The sequence below is a fragment of the Poecilia latipinna genome, unplaced genomic scaffold (assembly GCF_001443285.1).
Source record: "Poecilia latipinna isolate Pla-1442-1.1 unplaced genomic scaffold, P_latipinna-1.0 Scaffold1144, whole genome shotgun sequence".
Taxonomy (NCBI): Eukaryota; Metazoa; Chordata; class Actinopteri; order Cyprinodontiformes; family Poeciliidae; genus Poecilia; species Poecilia latipinna.
This window is the reverse complement of record NW_015113760.1, coordinates 189,657-206,251: the sequence shown is the minus strand read 5'-3', so window position 1 is coordinate 206,251 and position 16,595 is coordinate 189,657. Positions and strand designations below refer to the sequence as shown.

The 16,595-nt window shown below is 36.7% G+C and overlaps 1 protein-coding gene across 1 annotated transcript in view; it reads left to right on the top strand.

Moving 5' to 3' along the window:
- Positions 1-4,011: 4,011 nt before the first annotated feature.
- The window catches only part of LOC106959995 (semaphorin-7A), a 29,852-nt gene continuing 17,268 nt past the window's right edge, over positions 4,012-16,595 (top strand). The window contains exons 1-7 of the mRNA XM_015052898.1: positions 4,012-4,144; positions 4,455-4,560; positions 8,048-8,155; positions 8,446-8,585; positions 11,024-11,202; positions 12,818-12,926; positions 13,138-13,345. Of these exons, the coding sequence (XP_014908384.1) occupies positions 4,049-4,144; positions 4,455-4,560; positions 8,048-8,155; positions 8,446-8,585; positions 11,024-11,202; positions 12,818-12,926; positions 13,138-13,345 (946 nt within the window). The 5' untranslated portion in view covers positions 4,012-4,048. The remainder of the gene's footprint in view (positions 4,145-4,454; positions 4,561-8,047; positions 8,156-8,445; positions 8,586-11,023; positions 11,203-12,817; positions 12,927-13,137; positions 13,346-16,595) is intronic.

Here is a 16,595-nt window from a genome sequence, read left to right as displayed (position 1 = left end):
AAGTTTTGAAGGGCCCAAAACAACTTTTTTTTTTTTTTTTTTTTTTTTTTTTTTTTTTTTTTTTTTTTTTTTTTTGTTTTGTTTTTTTAATAATTTAGCTTTAGCCTTTCTTTAAAGTCCTTAGATCAGAGTAGAGAGAACTGCATCACCTGTACCACTGATTTAGAATTGTCTGCAACAACAACTCAAATATTGCAAAAAACAAAAACAAAACAAACAAAAAAAAAACACTGTATTTCACATATTTAATGCTTATATGCACCAATTAAAAGAACATAAAAGCTACACATGTTCAGAAATTGTTCTTTCAGGTACCAGTACTTTATATTAACTCATGCTTAAACCTGTGCAAAACACATTTTTAGTAAATCAGCACAAATGGAAAGACAAACAGGGTGACAGCAGCTTTAGTTTGAAAAAGACATAAAAAATATAATGATGTCAGAAAAAAATGTCAGTCCTAATGCAGTAATATACATCCTTATAACAGACACACACACACACTCACACACGTCAAGACGCCAAGTTTATCTTTTCATTTAGACTCAAGTTAGAATCCTTACTTGAAAACACATTAAAACAATCTTTTTTTCTGCATTCAACATCATGTTTATGGTCTCAGACCTTGGTGGGAGAAGTAGCTGGACCTTCTGCATGGTAGTGCCTGAAGGTACATCGTTTTATTATGCATGTTAGTGCCTCCTCACACAATAGAGTCTGCATTCCCCTGAATAAATGAATATATTACCAGAGAATACAGGTTCCAGTTCAGGCCTGGAATTTTACATTTATTTTGTAACATTCTAAAGATTGCTATGACTTCTGATATGACTGCTTGGTGCATCAACCTTACTCATGTTTGGGAATTAATCTCTCACAGTATCCTGTGGCTGATTGCTCTGCTGTTTTTTGTGGGCGAGGATTTACCAGGACATGTTTTATTGTTTTTGCTTAGGTTTAATCTTCTTGTTACAGTTTGAACCTGCTCTGCTTCTGACACCGGTATGCCACCAACGTCACAGAAGCGCAGGAAAACAAAAGCTTTAATACAATTTTTCAGTTCACACACACAGTGCTGCATGTTTTTGGCTTGCAGCTTTAATAAACCACCGTCTCACTCTGACAGCTGTGTCATCTCGAGGCTGCGGTATTACTCACAGCTACATGGTGTCAGTGGTGACTACTGCGGGCTGGTCAGCCACTGATTATGTTCTGAAGCCCCCTCTCCAACTCATGCTACATTATAAATACATCTATGCCAGGCTTGCCCTATGACTTCAGGAAAATGTAGCAATTGTTTCAAAATAGCACATGTGGAATCCTCAAAAGGTGTTTGCATTGATTGCTATTACTGAAATTGAAGCATTTAAAGCCCATACATGACTAAAAAATAAACATTTATTACAGTTCATAAAGTTGATGATTCATACCACTCTGCTTTATGTTTCATTACTAATACCTCTTTTTACACACGTCGCTGTAGTCCGTAGTATGTGGTCTTCTATTAACTGATCATCCTTCAGAAATGAAGGAAAACTCACTGGTATGTGTTTGTTTATAAAAGTCTAATAGGTTTATCTCTGCCCTATCTTTGATTCCCAATAATCTGTTACTTTGCCCAACACATTATGGTCAATGTTCCCACAATTAAATCAAAATATGGAGAAATAATACAAAGGTGCTCAGTATTAAAGCTGAGCTTTAATACTGAGCACTAATAATAATGTATAATAATGTATTCTGAAGAAGCTGCTGTCTGAAACCTGTAGATGTCTCAGTATTGTTTTATGTTGTTTTATGACCTCAACAGTGTTGCTGTTTGTTGATTATTGTAAAAGTGTGCTGCTTGTTCTTTCTATGTGTTCTTCCTTCTCCTCCAGGTCATTAATGTAACTAAGAATTTGTTCTTATTAACTCATCTGGTTAATTAAGGGTTAAATTAAAAAAAAATAAAAAATAAAACTGATACAATTTCACACTATAATTTAAAAGATTAAAGATCTAGTGGTAATGGTTTGAAACGTTTGTTAAACCTTGATATGAGTGAAATGATTTCATGCTAATGGCATCCTTTTTGACCTGACAATATTTTCGCAAATGACTCAACAATTTAAAGACTCCACTGCATAACATAAAATATACCAGGACTAATGAATTTGGTCTAACAACCATAGGTTTTTTTGTAACAGTCTGATTGACTTCACCCTTTACTCTGACATTCAGGCTGAAAGTCAGACCCTTTTTGGCCGCGTCTGCATCCTGTCTGTCTGAGTGTTTGATGTGATGTGCTCAGTCTGCACTCATCTCTGGCTCGACCCAACATATTCGTGAGAGAGAGAATCGAGTTCAGTGTTTTAACACTTCTGTAGTTTATTTCTATTAAAATATTCATCTTTTATACGTTAACTTGAACAATAAATAGTTAGAATGTATTTACTTGTGAAACATGGAATTCAGATAAAACGTGAGCAAAAGAAACATGTTTCACCTTCTGTGTTGGGAGCAACACAGAAGGTTAGATGGAGATGAATCAAGCACTCTGTCTACCTCTGCATAAGTTTATCAGGAGCACACACACTGTTTCTTGGGGCTGAACGTGAGGAGTAAAAAAAAAATTAAAAAAATAAACCTACAAAGTCTGCATCACTCAATCAAATCTCACCTGGGGCTTTTCAGGCTGTTATAAAAACATTCCCACAATTCCAGGTGGTATTAATCAGTGTGTGAAACCATCTCTGTAATGTGTTTTTCACTCTTGGTGAGCGGTCCTTGGTGATCATGCTGTGGACATGGGGACTACTGTGTGTTTAGAGAAGGTGTGTGCGGACTCTGATGTTTCTGCTCATTATAGTTCCCAGTCAGTTTGTCTGGCATCAGAAGATTAAAGCCAAACTTTGTCACAGATAATTGAAATATCAAATAGTTAAATCCAAACAACTACAATGGCTTGCACTGACTCACAGCTCTTTCACTATGTTATAACCACGAGCTGCAATGTATCCACTAGAAACATATATTTTTTCTAAGAGATATAGGTTTATATTTTAACAGTTCCTCATTTGAATTTCTCAAGGTGGTTGTACAAGTGATCAAAAACAACATAAAACATACTCAGCATGTGAAATGAACAGAAATGTCAAAGGATTTGATTAAGAGGTAACATATGGACCCAACAATGTATAAACCTGTCTTGTCTCACCAGGTAGGAAATATCAGTCCCAGTGTCAGGTGCAACCGTGACTTTACAGCTCACATTTTAACTTCAGCTCTCCATTTAATTGTGAACATCAAAAATAAATGCCCAAACATGCACCAGCAACTTTGTCTTTCAAAAACCGAAATGCGCGTGGACACAAAATAAAAGAATCTAAGTAAAATAAAATCTCATCCCACTCTACCACCTATCCAGCCACCTACATACCCACCTACACACGTCCAATCCTCGTTCTGAATTTTAGCCATGCTTCTCTAAACTGATGTTCTTGTTATTTTCAACATGGGGAAAAAAAACGCCTCTTTAGACACACTTTTTAAAAATTTTGATACAGAATGAGCAAAACGTCCTAAAAACCGGTTTATTTATTAAGAATATTTCTGTAAGCATGTTCATTCTGCATCCATCTGTGTACAGTGCAGTCCATTATTTGTCCCTGTTGATGAAGTGATGCATATGCAGCATTGCAGTATTGTACTGCAGGTCTAAGCCTTTTCTGCTGTCTGCCAAAAGTGCCAAACATGGATGGCTTCCAATCTTTTCTCAGCAGCCCATTTTTCTCCAGTAATCTGTTTGTTTTCTGTTGCACTTCTGCTTTGTTTCTCCATCCCTCTATTCTACCTTCCACTGCTTGAGTCCCGAGGTAGACTTCCTGTTGTCTTTCATTTTGTTCTCTTTTTCCCTTAATCCCCTTTTCATCCTTCTCCGTTTTTCTCTCCTTCTCTTTAATCCTTAAACCCTGAAAAAATCATCATATTTTATTCCCCTATCCTCTGCATCCTTCCTTGATGTTTCCCCCTTTTCTGTCTCACTCACTTCTTTTTTCTCCAACAGATGGAGTGCGACAATTTCATCACCGTCCTTCAGAAAGTTAATGACACATTCATAGTATGTGGGACGAATGCTGGAAGCCCCAGATGCTGGATGCTGGTAAATATCTACAGATAAATTCCTTTGAGTTTCCCTGCCTCTGTTTCTGCTGCCATAAGTGCTTTCTGCAATAAATTGAGCCATCTGTAAAGCAGCTGCAAACAGCATTTATCTATTTCCTCACTTATTTTTTCTGTTCATAAAATGAAGGCTAACAGTTATTTACACTCAAAGAGAATGTTCTTACTTCAATATGATCCTTCACAGATAAATTGAAGTTTACCCAGTGAGTGAAGGGTAAAACAAGTAATGAGACAGATCTCAAGGAGACCTCCGCTTGGCTCCAATATCTTGCACTTTTCCCCTGCAGGTAAATGAGACGGTGCTGACAGACGTCCAAGGCGGTGGGATGATTGCGCCAGCCTCTCACATCTCACCTCCCTTCCCTTCGCAGAAGTCAATCAACTTGCCTGCAGGTAATGAACTCCCAAAAACGAAGCCTCTTTCCATTTCAAAAATTCAGGTATAGATGAAAAGAGAGAAAATATCAAAGATTTTATTTGTAATTTAATATTTGAGGAAGCAATTGCTGCAAAACATCAGACTCTGCAGTACAAGTTCCAAGTCATTTAACAGCTGGTGAAAAATCTGAGTGATTTGGAATATTGGTTCTAAGTTAGGAACACTTACTGAATCCATTTTACACCCAAAATTGTGCCCAAGGAGTTACATTTGCAGGGAACAGAATGAAAACGTGGAAGTAAGATTAGAGGCAGACAAGGGATGGTGTATGTGGAAATGAGGTATATTTTTATGCATGTTCTTTGCATGTCAAGTTCAAGTTTATTTGTATAGCACATTTCAGCAACATGGTAATTCAAAGTGCCTCACCTCACATAAACATCATACAGTAACACATTATGAAACAAGCAATAAACATTACAGTTTGTCAAATGTCATCATTAAAATCATCATGCAAATACATAAAGCATACAGTTAACATATCAGACCAGAAGGATGCAGTGTTATTTCTCTAAGCCATGCTTAAGACCTCCATGCTGCCTTAAAATGATTAAATGACACTATTTTCAAACTAAAATAAGCAGACATGTTATGATGTTGAAGATTACTTTTTACTTTTTGTAAATAGCTTTGGCAGTGCCTTTCCTGACTGAACTTCACTCATTCAGTCTTAGTTTTCCACCACTCATGTACTGTAAAGCGTAAGGGTTTTGCTACCCCTTGCATATTTAGTTTAAAGTAATCTTTGAAATTCACCAACATGTTTCTTTTGACTTGAAATAAAATTAGTGCCTAGCCCATACTTGTGTCTGATGCAGAATCTCTTTCTATTTGTCTGCTTTCTCTGTACATTAAATCTAAATCTAATGTCCATGCATTTGTTTGAGGCATAGAGATGAACAAGATAAATATTATTTGGGGAGTGACTGAGTGTTTTAAAGCAGTAGAAATTAGAAATTAATGAGTAGATCAATTTTCTTTAGCATTTGGTTCTCTAGAAGTGTTTCAATCTATTTCTAAAGCTTCTCCTTGGCACCTGCCTTACTCTGGAGTAAAGCCACCTTCAACTCTTCATATTAACTCGGCCTATTTGTGTCAGGAGCAACAACGTGACACTTATGAATCCTGGGCTGCCAAGAGCAATCTTGCTCTCATAATCATTTTCTATTCATGTCAGGAAGATGACTAAAGGTTTCTTTTCTGTGAAGTCCCTCGAAATATTAAGTGTAAAATGCTTTTGGATGATCATACAGACTCACCATAAAAGTTCTTATGTTGCCTAGTACTGAAAACTTTGATTTCTTATTTAGAATCATAATCAAACTATAGTTTCCTTATTTATTATATTTGGTTATAATTGGAACTTAATCACATAAAAGGTTTATTAATCTTGACTAAAAAATAGATTTGTTATAAAATCCACTGTGGGCTGAGTAACTTGAGTCATTTTGCAATATAAATAGCATTCCTTATTTTAGCAGATGACTAATCCTAACATAAGAACAAATTACTTATTTGACTTTCTTAAGCTACAGTTGAAGACAAGAACTGAAAATCACGACCAGTGTATCTAAATTAAATATTGCGTTCCAGTTGAACACAAAGTTTGTGAATACATGTTCTGGTACAGAGTCTGCATACATACAAGTGCGACTCAATTCATTCTTACCAGAATTCCTTCCTGGTCACTGTGCACAATAATGACTGAATCCTACTGGTTTCTATGATGCATTTGGAGCACATTTGAGGATGATGTGGTAGTAACATGGTACAATATACAAGACAGATTTATTGAGGTAAAAACTGAACAAGTAGAAATCCAATCTTTTTCTTAGAGATTGAATGCAGTTTTATCAGTAGGGCAGCCATGTTTTATGTTGAGGTCAGGGCCAACAGAATAAGTCTAATTTAACAGGTTAAGTCATCAGTCTTGCTCCTGAGAAATTAAAAATTTTGAGTTCAATAAACCCCTTGCAGTTACTAAAGTTGCAATTTACATCACAAAGTTTTTAGAAAATACTGTAGCGTGTTCTGTAGTCATACTATTCCAGTGGCATTTCTATAGTCATCTGTGTCCTTAAGTATTCTGTAGTTAGATTGCTCCAGTGATTTTTCTGTAGTTATACATTTCCTAAATCAGTTCTGTGGTCAGGTGTTCTTGTGGAAATCTATGTTGTCATGGAGAAGAGGTTGTGAAGGGAATTGTGAAAATAACCTACAGTTCGTCTGTACGGCTTAGCAGTGGCTCACAACAGCAACTTAATGAAATGTTCCTACTTAAACCAGAGTTATAAGGTGTAGAGGGATAAAGCGTTACAATAGTTATTCAAAAAACTACCATAACAGACTCTGTATTAAATAGGGCTATGGTAAGTTTTTGAGACATATTTCATTTTATTTTTGCTTCATCCAGGGATGGAAATCCTATCATAAATTTTAAAAAGAAAAACTTAACAGCTTTGCTCCCCAGGTTTTGTAGGGTCCCCAGTTAAGACTTAGATAATGCATACATTAATCTTAGTAAATTCAGTATATTGTTACAGCTCAGCATTGGCAGATCCCCGTACCTGATGTGAAAGGTACGACAACATCTGACCTATTTCTGTAAAGATATTTACTCAGTATTTTTCAAATCTAGCTTAGATTTATTTTTAATGTAAAGACAGTTTCATATACAAGGCTGGATTTACTTGCATCTGCAAATTAGACAAGACAAAGCTTTACAACACAAAAAAATAAGAGTCTTCAAATGAAACCCTTGACTGTGTAGGTATTAAGTCTTGCATAACTTTGCCTAAATAGGGCTGTACTAATTAAACTGACCTTCAGTAGTCATTGTGCATGAAGAGGGACTTGGAAATTGTGTGTTTCTTCAACCATCTAATGCAGATGGGCTGTTTGAAGAGGCACTTAAATCAGCGAGGGTTTGGGCTGTGCTGCGGGATGCTCCTCCACATGGGGGGGTTGATTGTGGATGCAATGAGTCGACCCCATTCCTTGGGCTCAGTGGCATCTACATACTGATAAGTCCTGATTATGTTACTGCCATGATTTCAAATGCTTCCCCCTCTGCATTGCTATGGAGACACAGCTCTGCATTGGATTGTAACAATGTGGACATTTGTAGCTCATGGAAGCAAAGGCTGCTCTGCTTTATAACGTTGTCTTTACTTTGCTCTTGGCTCCGTATTCTCTGCCCTGCTTTTTTATATTCTGTCTTTGTCTTCCAGGCCCTACTTTTGTTCCTCTAAACTCTGTATTTAATGTTCTCTCCTCTTTGTCTTCTCCATTTTTCGCCGTAGTCAATTCTCTTCTGTCACTCCAGGCGCCCCTCTCCTCCATTTCAACCTTGTACTGATTTGTCAAGTGTGCCCTGTTTTTATTACCTGCCACTCACCATTTCTTCTCCTGTGCATCTTTTGTTTTTCCTGCCTGTCTCAGATGGGAGTCTGTACTCGGCCATGTCATCAGTGGGAGGTCACGTCGGCTCGATTCGTCGTACATTTGGCTCCCAGAAACTCCTGAAGACAGAAAATATTTGGCTGCTGAGTGAGTAGGTGGGGGGGAGTCACGCGGAAGGTATACACGCTTAGATAATTGCATATGGAGATGGTGGGTGGTTCTCTCTGTAAATCATCTACTATCGTTCCCATAGGGACAAAACCATGTAGGTGTATTCACGACTGCTGTCAAACTGTCTTTCCACTCAGATCCTCCTGGAGAATCTGACATGGTTCTTTTTTAAGATAGGAAATATCTCCACAAAAGTTGAAGTAATGCTTTAAGTTTAAACGTTGATGTGTTTGATCTCTGTGGATATATTTAAATCTCACCTGTAGGTCCTCAGTTTGCTGGAGCATCCATAATCCCTGCCTCGGAAAAGTACAAAGAGGAGATCTATTTCTTCTTCACGGAGTTCAACAAGACAGCCCGAGTGGATGAGGAGCCATACAGGGCCCGCATAGGTCGAATCTGCACGGTAAAGAGTCTGCAACCAGTTTTTACCAAATACAATGTCTATATAAACAAAAAATTCAACATTTTCTGTGTCAGGTAAGCTAGAATTACCAAAATGTATATTTGCCAAACATCAGCCTAACATATAGCATATAGAAACATCTAAATTCATGTGTCTATGCTTTTGAAAACATTTGGCAGCATCAGTGGCTTCAAATCCTATTGGGAATCTTCCCACTCTTCCATTTTTAGTCCTCTTCACTGATGTTCACACTCTAGCTGGGTCACAGATGAGATCTACAGAAGCCAGTTGTGTCCTTTATTGGTGGCACACTCATGGTTGATTGAGAAAATGTAAACCTTCACTCTGACTTGAAGAAACACTCCCTCATCCCCAGTAACAATTAAAAAAAATCTTATTTTAACAGTGTCTCATACATTACCAACATAATTTTATTTCATCCAACATAAAACTTAAAATCAAGGTGACCAATGTGTTTCTCTTCTAACCTTGCAAATATATTACCAATAAAGAAGTATTGAAAACTCCAGGACTGTACAGTGTGACAAATATGTTGTATTTGCAATGAAAAAAAACTCTGATGAATTACTGTGCTGATATTGCAAATGTCTGATAACATTGTAACCAAAGTCCGTTGTCTGGAGCAGAGAGTTTAGGTGACAGATGGGAGCTGAATCATTTAGGATTAAAATCAGATAAACATGTCTCTGTAGTTCTATGGGCTGCATTTCTTCACACCATGTAACTTTGTGCATCATATTCAAAATATGAAAATTTATCAATTTTTACGTAATAGAAGTTTTATTAAATGGCTCCTTAAGGCTGCTGAATATCCAGGTAGTTTTTAAAGAGGGCTAGAAGGGGCTAAGTGTTGATCTTAGGGTATCACGCTAACATAAACGTAATACGTTAAGCGCATACATAATCCAGACTAATTGAAGCTGTTGTCTTTTCTTAAGTGTTCATTAAAAATATTATCCACATAAGACTTTCTCATCAGAGGGTATTAGTGGGATGACCCAATCTGAGGTGGTTGATTTTCATGCCTTACAACACTGTAAAACTTACAACACTGTATTTGTGGTAATGTCATCCATGCAAGAAATAAAATGTTCTCCTTCCTGAGGGCTCAATTAGTAATGTAAGCAACTTAACAACTCAGTTATTCTCCAGTACAGTGCATACTGAATACCAGAGGTATGAACACTATTGATTACGGCTCCTCAACAACTAAAACAATTATTATAAATAACATTTCAAATGATAAAGTCGTATTTGGAGTCAGAACAGACCCAAATTCAGAGAAAAACTGTGGTGTAGCATTTAAAATAGACTTTGTTAGTAGGTTTGAATGTTGTTCTTGTATGGAGGTATAAATATTCATTTAAATAAGCAATAATGTGGGAAAACCTTTCTGAATGAAGTGTTTTGACTAAAATTAACATCAGTAAGAAAAAAAAAACATTGCAGGTTGTTAGCTCTATTTCTGAACCACTTTACTTGTTTTGATGAATAATTAGACAAAAGATACAAAATTGAAGATGCAGTGGATCTCCAGGTGTGAACTATGCTACATTTCCTATAAAATTATTTTAATGTTTTACTATTCCTCAGAAGACTGAATCTGTCATTGCAGAGTGAAAAAGTGCTGCCGCTTTGCTTGGAGGATGCTTTTAATCAAACGTTGCAATCAGCAGCATCAAATCAGGTGTTTTTCTAATTAGCTCTCAAAGGCGAAACACCTGCAGCTCTGTGTGAGCCATGCCTCATCCTCTAAATTCAAATCAAGAACTTAAATGTAATGGGGAAATGTTGAAGAGGTATATTTTCATGTTTACTGATCAATAACGAGTCTCAGCTCTTAATGAAATGTCTTAATTTCTTAAGTGATTTTTTTTTAGTTAGTTAGTTAGCATTTATTGTCTTTGTTTCTGGGAGGAACATGAATGAGTCCACCTGTTCTAGCTCTGGAGTGTCTCTAAGCAAAAGGGAAAATATATTTAAGGTTCAACAGTTTCCTTCAAACTGCAAAACCGCTGATATGACTGAGATCAGTCCGGAGGGAAAACATGAAACAGGTTTTCTCCTTTTTCACAAAGTCACTGAAAAAGAATGTGCAATTTATACATCTGAGTAGAAACTGTCATTATTATTTCAGAGACTGCTTATTGCGATAAAAAGTATAACTGCATATTTAATCACTGAGCTCTAAATGAAGTCAGTAGATAATTAATATCTTGGACTTAATAACCAAAGCTTTCTAAAATAAATAGTCAACTAATTCTTCTCAGAGGGAAATGAGGTTCTGCTGCTCTGTGTTGTGGGTCAGAACTATGTCACGGGCAATAAACACAAAGCGATTAGAAACACAATCAGCCTGCAGACCTGGCTGCCCCTTTGTGTCATTGTTAATAAGATCCCCTCTGTGTTTTTTCCAGGTGGATGAAGGGGGCATCAAAGCCCTCCTGCCAGACTCTTGGACCACCTTTATGAAGGCTCGGGTGATGTGTGGTGCAGGCAACACACAGCAGCAGTACAACAACATGAAGCAGGCTGTGGTCCTGACAGCTCAGGACAAGAGGGCTGGGGTCATGTATGGCCTTTTTTCCAACGCATGGTAGGTGCAAACATGGCAACCTTTTAATTCTACCCAATTCTACGGATTGGCTCTGTAAGAATGCTAAACACATGTACGATTTTGGAATACTGCTTCTTAGGACATATTAAACTAATTGGAAGTGAGTGAATCCCCCAGCATAATGCTCATTGGATTGAAGATTTAATGTTGGAGTTGGATCTGGAAAAAATAAGATGTATAGTGAGTGGGTAGCAAGATGAATTTAGTAAGACCTGGTCAAAATTAATTATTTATGCTAAGGGCATATCAGTTATTTGTAGCTTACTGTGAGGTTTGTTTGATTATTTTCAGTTTTTTTTTTTTATGTGGAGATTGAGATGATTCAGTTTTGTTTTTTTTTTTAATTGTATGAATTAAACTCTATTTTAAACAAATAAATGATAAAGAAACTTATATAAAATAGAACATGTTAAACCATTCAGCCAACTTTGTGATGACTGATGTTTTATAATTTACTGAATCTGATTGTTTAAAGCTAAGCATTTAAAATTAATTTATACCTGACTGTATTGGACTGAGCTCTAACTGATGAATGAGAATGAATTAGAGGCTGATGGGAAAAAAAAAAAAGAAAAAAAAAGGTTTGTACTAAACCTTTCACTTTTTTCACAAAGAGCATTGAAATAACCTTGATTCTCCATTTATGCTGTACGAGTAAAATCAACTCAATTATCTTGAGCTCAATAGTCATCATAGCCGTGGTGTTCAGAGACAAATCTTTAATAAAAAAAATAGATGATTATGCTTTGCTTTTACCTTATTACAACCACAGAGTTTAAAATAATTTGAGATGTTATGTAGTAAGTCAACACAAAGTTCAGTTCAAAATTTTCTTTACATATATAAATTAAAACATGTGAGCTGCATTTGATTGCAGCCCCCTTTACTCTGATACTTCTAAATGAAATCAAATGCAATCAACTCTAAGAAGTAAATTCCACTTGTATGGTTTAGTCAAAGCAGCCGTCTACCAGTAATTTCTACTTCCCTCTGTTGACAAGCCTTGTGGAGATGCAAATTACTTTTGGCAGCAGGACTTGTCACCTGCCCACGCTGCTAAACGCACCAATACTTGCTTTAAAAGCCATGGCCAGAAATTAGTCTGACCTGAATCTCATAGAGAATCTGTGGAGTGTTGTCAAGAAGACGACAGGAGGCACCAGAGCCAACAATGCAGAGAAGCTGAGGGCCGCCATTGAAGCAGTCTGGACTTCCTTAACCCCTTCAGTGCAGAGCCACCTCTGCATTGAAGCAGTCCTTCATACTGCAAATTCAGTTTCACTTTTTGAATTGAATTACTGACAGAAATGTAGTTTTCAATTATGTTTTATTTAATAAGATGCACTTTTAGGAAACAAAAGAAGATATTTCATATATCAAAAAGGAAGGAGTAAATGAGCATGAGCAGTGGCTAATCCTCGGTGCACCACATACTAATCTAATTTGCATAGACATTAAAAAGATGTAAAATATTAGGGTAACAAAAAAATGCTTCTAATTTCTTGTTTCAAGGTGAAAGGTTGAATAAATAAGTTTCCCACATGACAACTTAAATACCTTTTCGAGGATTAATTAACTTTTTCCTCCATTGTAGGGGAAGAACGGTGGTCTGTGCCTATTCCATCGAAGATATTGATCGAGCCTTCTCTAATTCTAAACTGAAAGGCTACAGCAGCTCATTCAGTGGCAGTCGACCAGGGATGGTAAGAAAATTTGCCTTTTTGTTCCCTTTATTTGTCACAGTGCAGAGACAATATGTGTAAAAGCATGAATCAGTCTGTAATTTAGTGACTAACATGCTATTTTAAAAAAGGTAATAAGGGAGAAGCAATTTTATGCTCTTTATCCAAGCCATGTTTTGCTTTTTGTACAATCCAGTCTGATGTAAATCCATTATTCTGCCTTTCTCTTCAGTGTGAACGTAAAGGTCCATCAGCAGACACTCAGAACAACATCAAAAACCTTGGCGTGATCAGATACTACCCTGAAATAGAGGATGTAATTCGGCCGGTTGGTGTGAATCCACTCGACCTCCCCACAGATGATCAAATCACCCACGCTGTCGCGGATATTGTCCTGGCAGTCAATGATGAGCATTACACTGTCCTGTACCTCGGAACAGGTACGTGTGCACATCTGTGTGTCAAAATGATGAGAGTGGCTACATGTGTAACATTTTGTTTAGAGAGTCATGTTTACACCATAAAATTTCAAAATTTGACTGTTTTAACTTATTTTATACCTGCTCTTTCTGTAAAATTGCTTGTTCTGAACCCAGTTCTTTAATTTCCTCTCAGTTCTGATGGATTGGCGAATGAATAAACTGCCACTGAAAGAGGAGATCACTGTTACTCACCATTGGTGCAGCGTTACAGTGTCAAGAATTCAATTTTTGTAACAGTTTTTTTTTTTAAACAAACAGTTTTAGAAAATCTTACTTCATTTAGTTTAGAGGAGAATTTATGGGAAGTTTATTTTAGTATCCATTTACCTCAGGTTAAGGAGGTGGCAGTGTTTGTGAGCTACAGGGAACTAAACTCATGTTGACACTATTCATCATTATTGTCATCATCAGCTTTATTAAAGACACAAATAGGTCCATAGGAAAATAATAATAATAATAATAATAATAATGATAATAATAATAAACAATCACATTGATCAAGTAGTTTTCATATCAGATGAATTTGACTAAGAAAAGCATGTAAATTCTTGGTTAGTGATGTCCTTTCACCATCCTGTGTTCCATGTCTCTCTGGTAACTATGGGCAGCCTTAGTTACCATCATGTATTTTACTGCTTTTGCATCAGAGGAGAATTACACCACAGCATCAGGATACATGGTATACAGCAGATTCACCACTTTTAGCTGCCAAGCACCCGTAATAATTGCAGTAGGATTCAGAGATGTTTCTATAGAGATGCTAAAAACCAAAAACACAGCATTCTCTTACATGCTGATAATGTAGAATGTGTACTTTAATTGATCCTGATGTTATTAGCTTTAATTGTTTTACGTGCATCAGTTTTAAACTCTTGCCTCTATTTCATAGCAGAGCAAATCTTTTGAGTCCTTGATTGATCAACTAGCTGGCGTCCAGAGCTATAGGCCATCCATGTCTTTTAATGTAAAAAGTTATTGATTTTCCACACATCACTGGACATTCAGAGGTTTTTACTGGATCTAAGGGTGCATTCACACCAGCCCTGTTTTGTCTGCTTTAATCAAACTTTGTTTTGTTTGCCTAGAGAGTCCAGTTCATTTGGGGAGGTGTGAATATATAATTTAACTCTGACAGAGACCAAAAAAAGCTTTGATTCACCTACAACCCTTGCTCTCAGTTCAGTTCAACTGAACATTAGTGCGGTTCAAAAGCATATGAATACAACCAAAACAAAAAGTCTAGTGCCAGCAGGTTAAATGGCTCATTGCCATTTTACAAAGACAACAGAAAAATCTTACAACTACTAATATTTAACACTACTTCATATTTGTTTACTTTTTGTGAAGAAGCAATTTGCGGTTTTGTGTTTTCTTCAAATGTTTTTGTGTTGTCTGCTTCAGCGGGTCTTGGTGCAGCGCCACCACAGGTGAGGAGGTAAACAGGTTACTTAAAGCTATTGGTTTGTTTGACATAGTGCAGTGTGGAAGTAAACTGCACCATTTGAAATTGTAACAAATGTTGCCCTTTTGTTCTCCAGTTGAACCAGATTATCAGGTGTGACAACAACCTTAGTGTGTGATGACAGAGGAAGAGAGATAACGTACGAAGGACTGAGCAGAACTAGAGATGTGAAAAAATACTGATTGCACTACATAATTACTGAGCTAAAACTGCAGACATTTCAAAAAAGAATTGTTTGAAAATTGTCAAAATTGTGTCCACATACATTCTAAGAGTTACCATCTGTCACCTCCCTTCAGTCAAAGCAGTGACTCTGAGGCACAGCTGTTGCTTGTAGCAGTTCATCTAAAAATTGTGTTGCCTTCAAGAGCATTGCTATGGCAACCATCACAACTTGTATCCTCATGCTCTGTATGTTCTGAATGTGTCACAACTCTGAAGTTCACCAAAAAGATGTTTGTCGCTTCTCTCATTACTACAGTGGCTGTGTTCCTGTCATTCATCAGGCCTTTCTGGGTTGGGTGTATTTTTAGCAGACAGAAACGAATGTAAAGTTAAAAAAAAAGAAAAGGTTGATGGCCGCTCACTGTGGGCTTTACTAACTGTGTCAGTTATAGCTGTGGAAAGGGACAGTAATGAACAGCTGTGGATTTCTATGCTGGCCTAAAAAGAAAGTAGAACAGTTTGATTCGCTCTTCAAACTGAGGCCAGGGAAAACATTGCATAGAAATTTACTTTTTAATTTTGTTGATTTCATTTTCTGCACCCATAGATGCAGGCCTTGTCATTTGTGGATTTGTGGTTTGCCATAAAAGGTTTTCATTTTAAACACTTTTGATGTTACCTTGCCGTCACTCAGAGTGCAGGGTGTGAATATTCATCATGCACCAAGTGAAGCTCATCAGTCATCATAATTACTTTCAAAGAGCCTTTTATATTTGTGCAAATCATGGAGAGAAGTTACCTCTATGAAATTATTCAGCGTCAAATAAGGGAAACAGGATTAGTTTCAAAAAGTCAAAGCCAATCAAATGAGCAGCTGTGGGTTTGCATTGAGTCCAGCGGCGATAAAAAGGACATTTTGGCAGACTGGGGTTATAACTCCTCACCACTGAGGGAGAGTCCAGTAAATATGTTTCATAAACATGAAAAAGGCTGAAAAATTAGGTTTTGCAAAAGCTAATTGTAAGATGTTCGTCCATAAAGCAAACGTCACTGAGTGCTCAAGCTATAACTGTAGTAATACTGGCTTACAAAGTGAAACAAGACAACCGCATACAGTTTAAACCAGAAGCATGCATGCACTGTATAAACGAACACACGTTTTTTCACTGTCAGATATTAAATCAGACTAACCTTCCCATGTTGTAGGTCAGTTAGAGTTGCCAAAATTATTTCTGTTTCCTAAATGCCTGAAAAATAAAACTAAAACTGAACTCAGTTTTAGTTTATTCACATTAATAATTTTCAAAGTCAAACAAAACAAAATGAAGAGAAAACATTGCAAGAAATTTGTCAATGTGTAACAAAGTGAAAATGCAACTTTGACAATATCGGTAAAAAGATTTATATCAGAATGGTGTGTTTTTTATGATTTGAGGTTTGTTATCTACTTTTTGCTTTAGAAAGCAGGAGAAAAGAGAAAGCAGAAAACAAATTACTCAAGTTTAATGTCACTGAGAAGAAACTTCTGGTTTTAACTGTAAATCTGTCTTAAGTTGCATAACAGATACCTTGATATATATC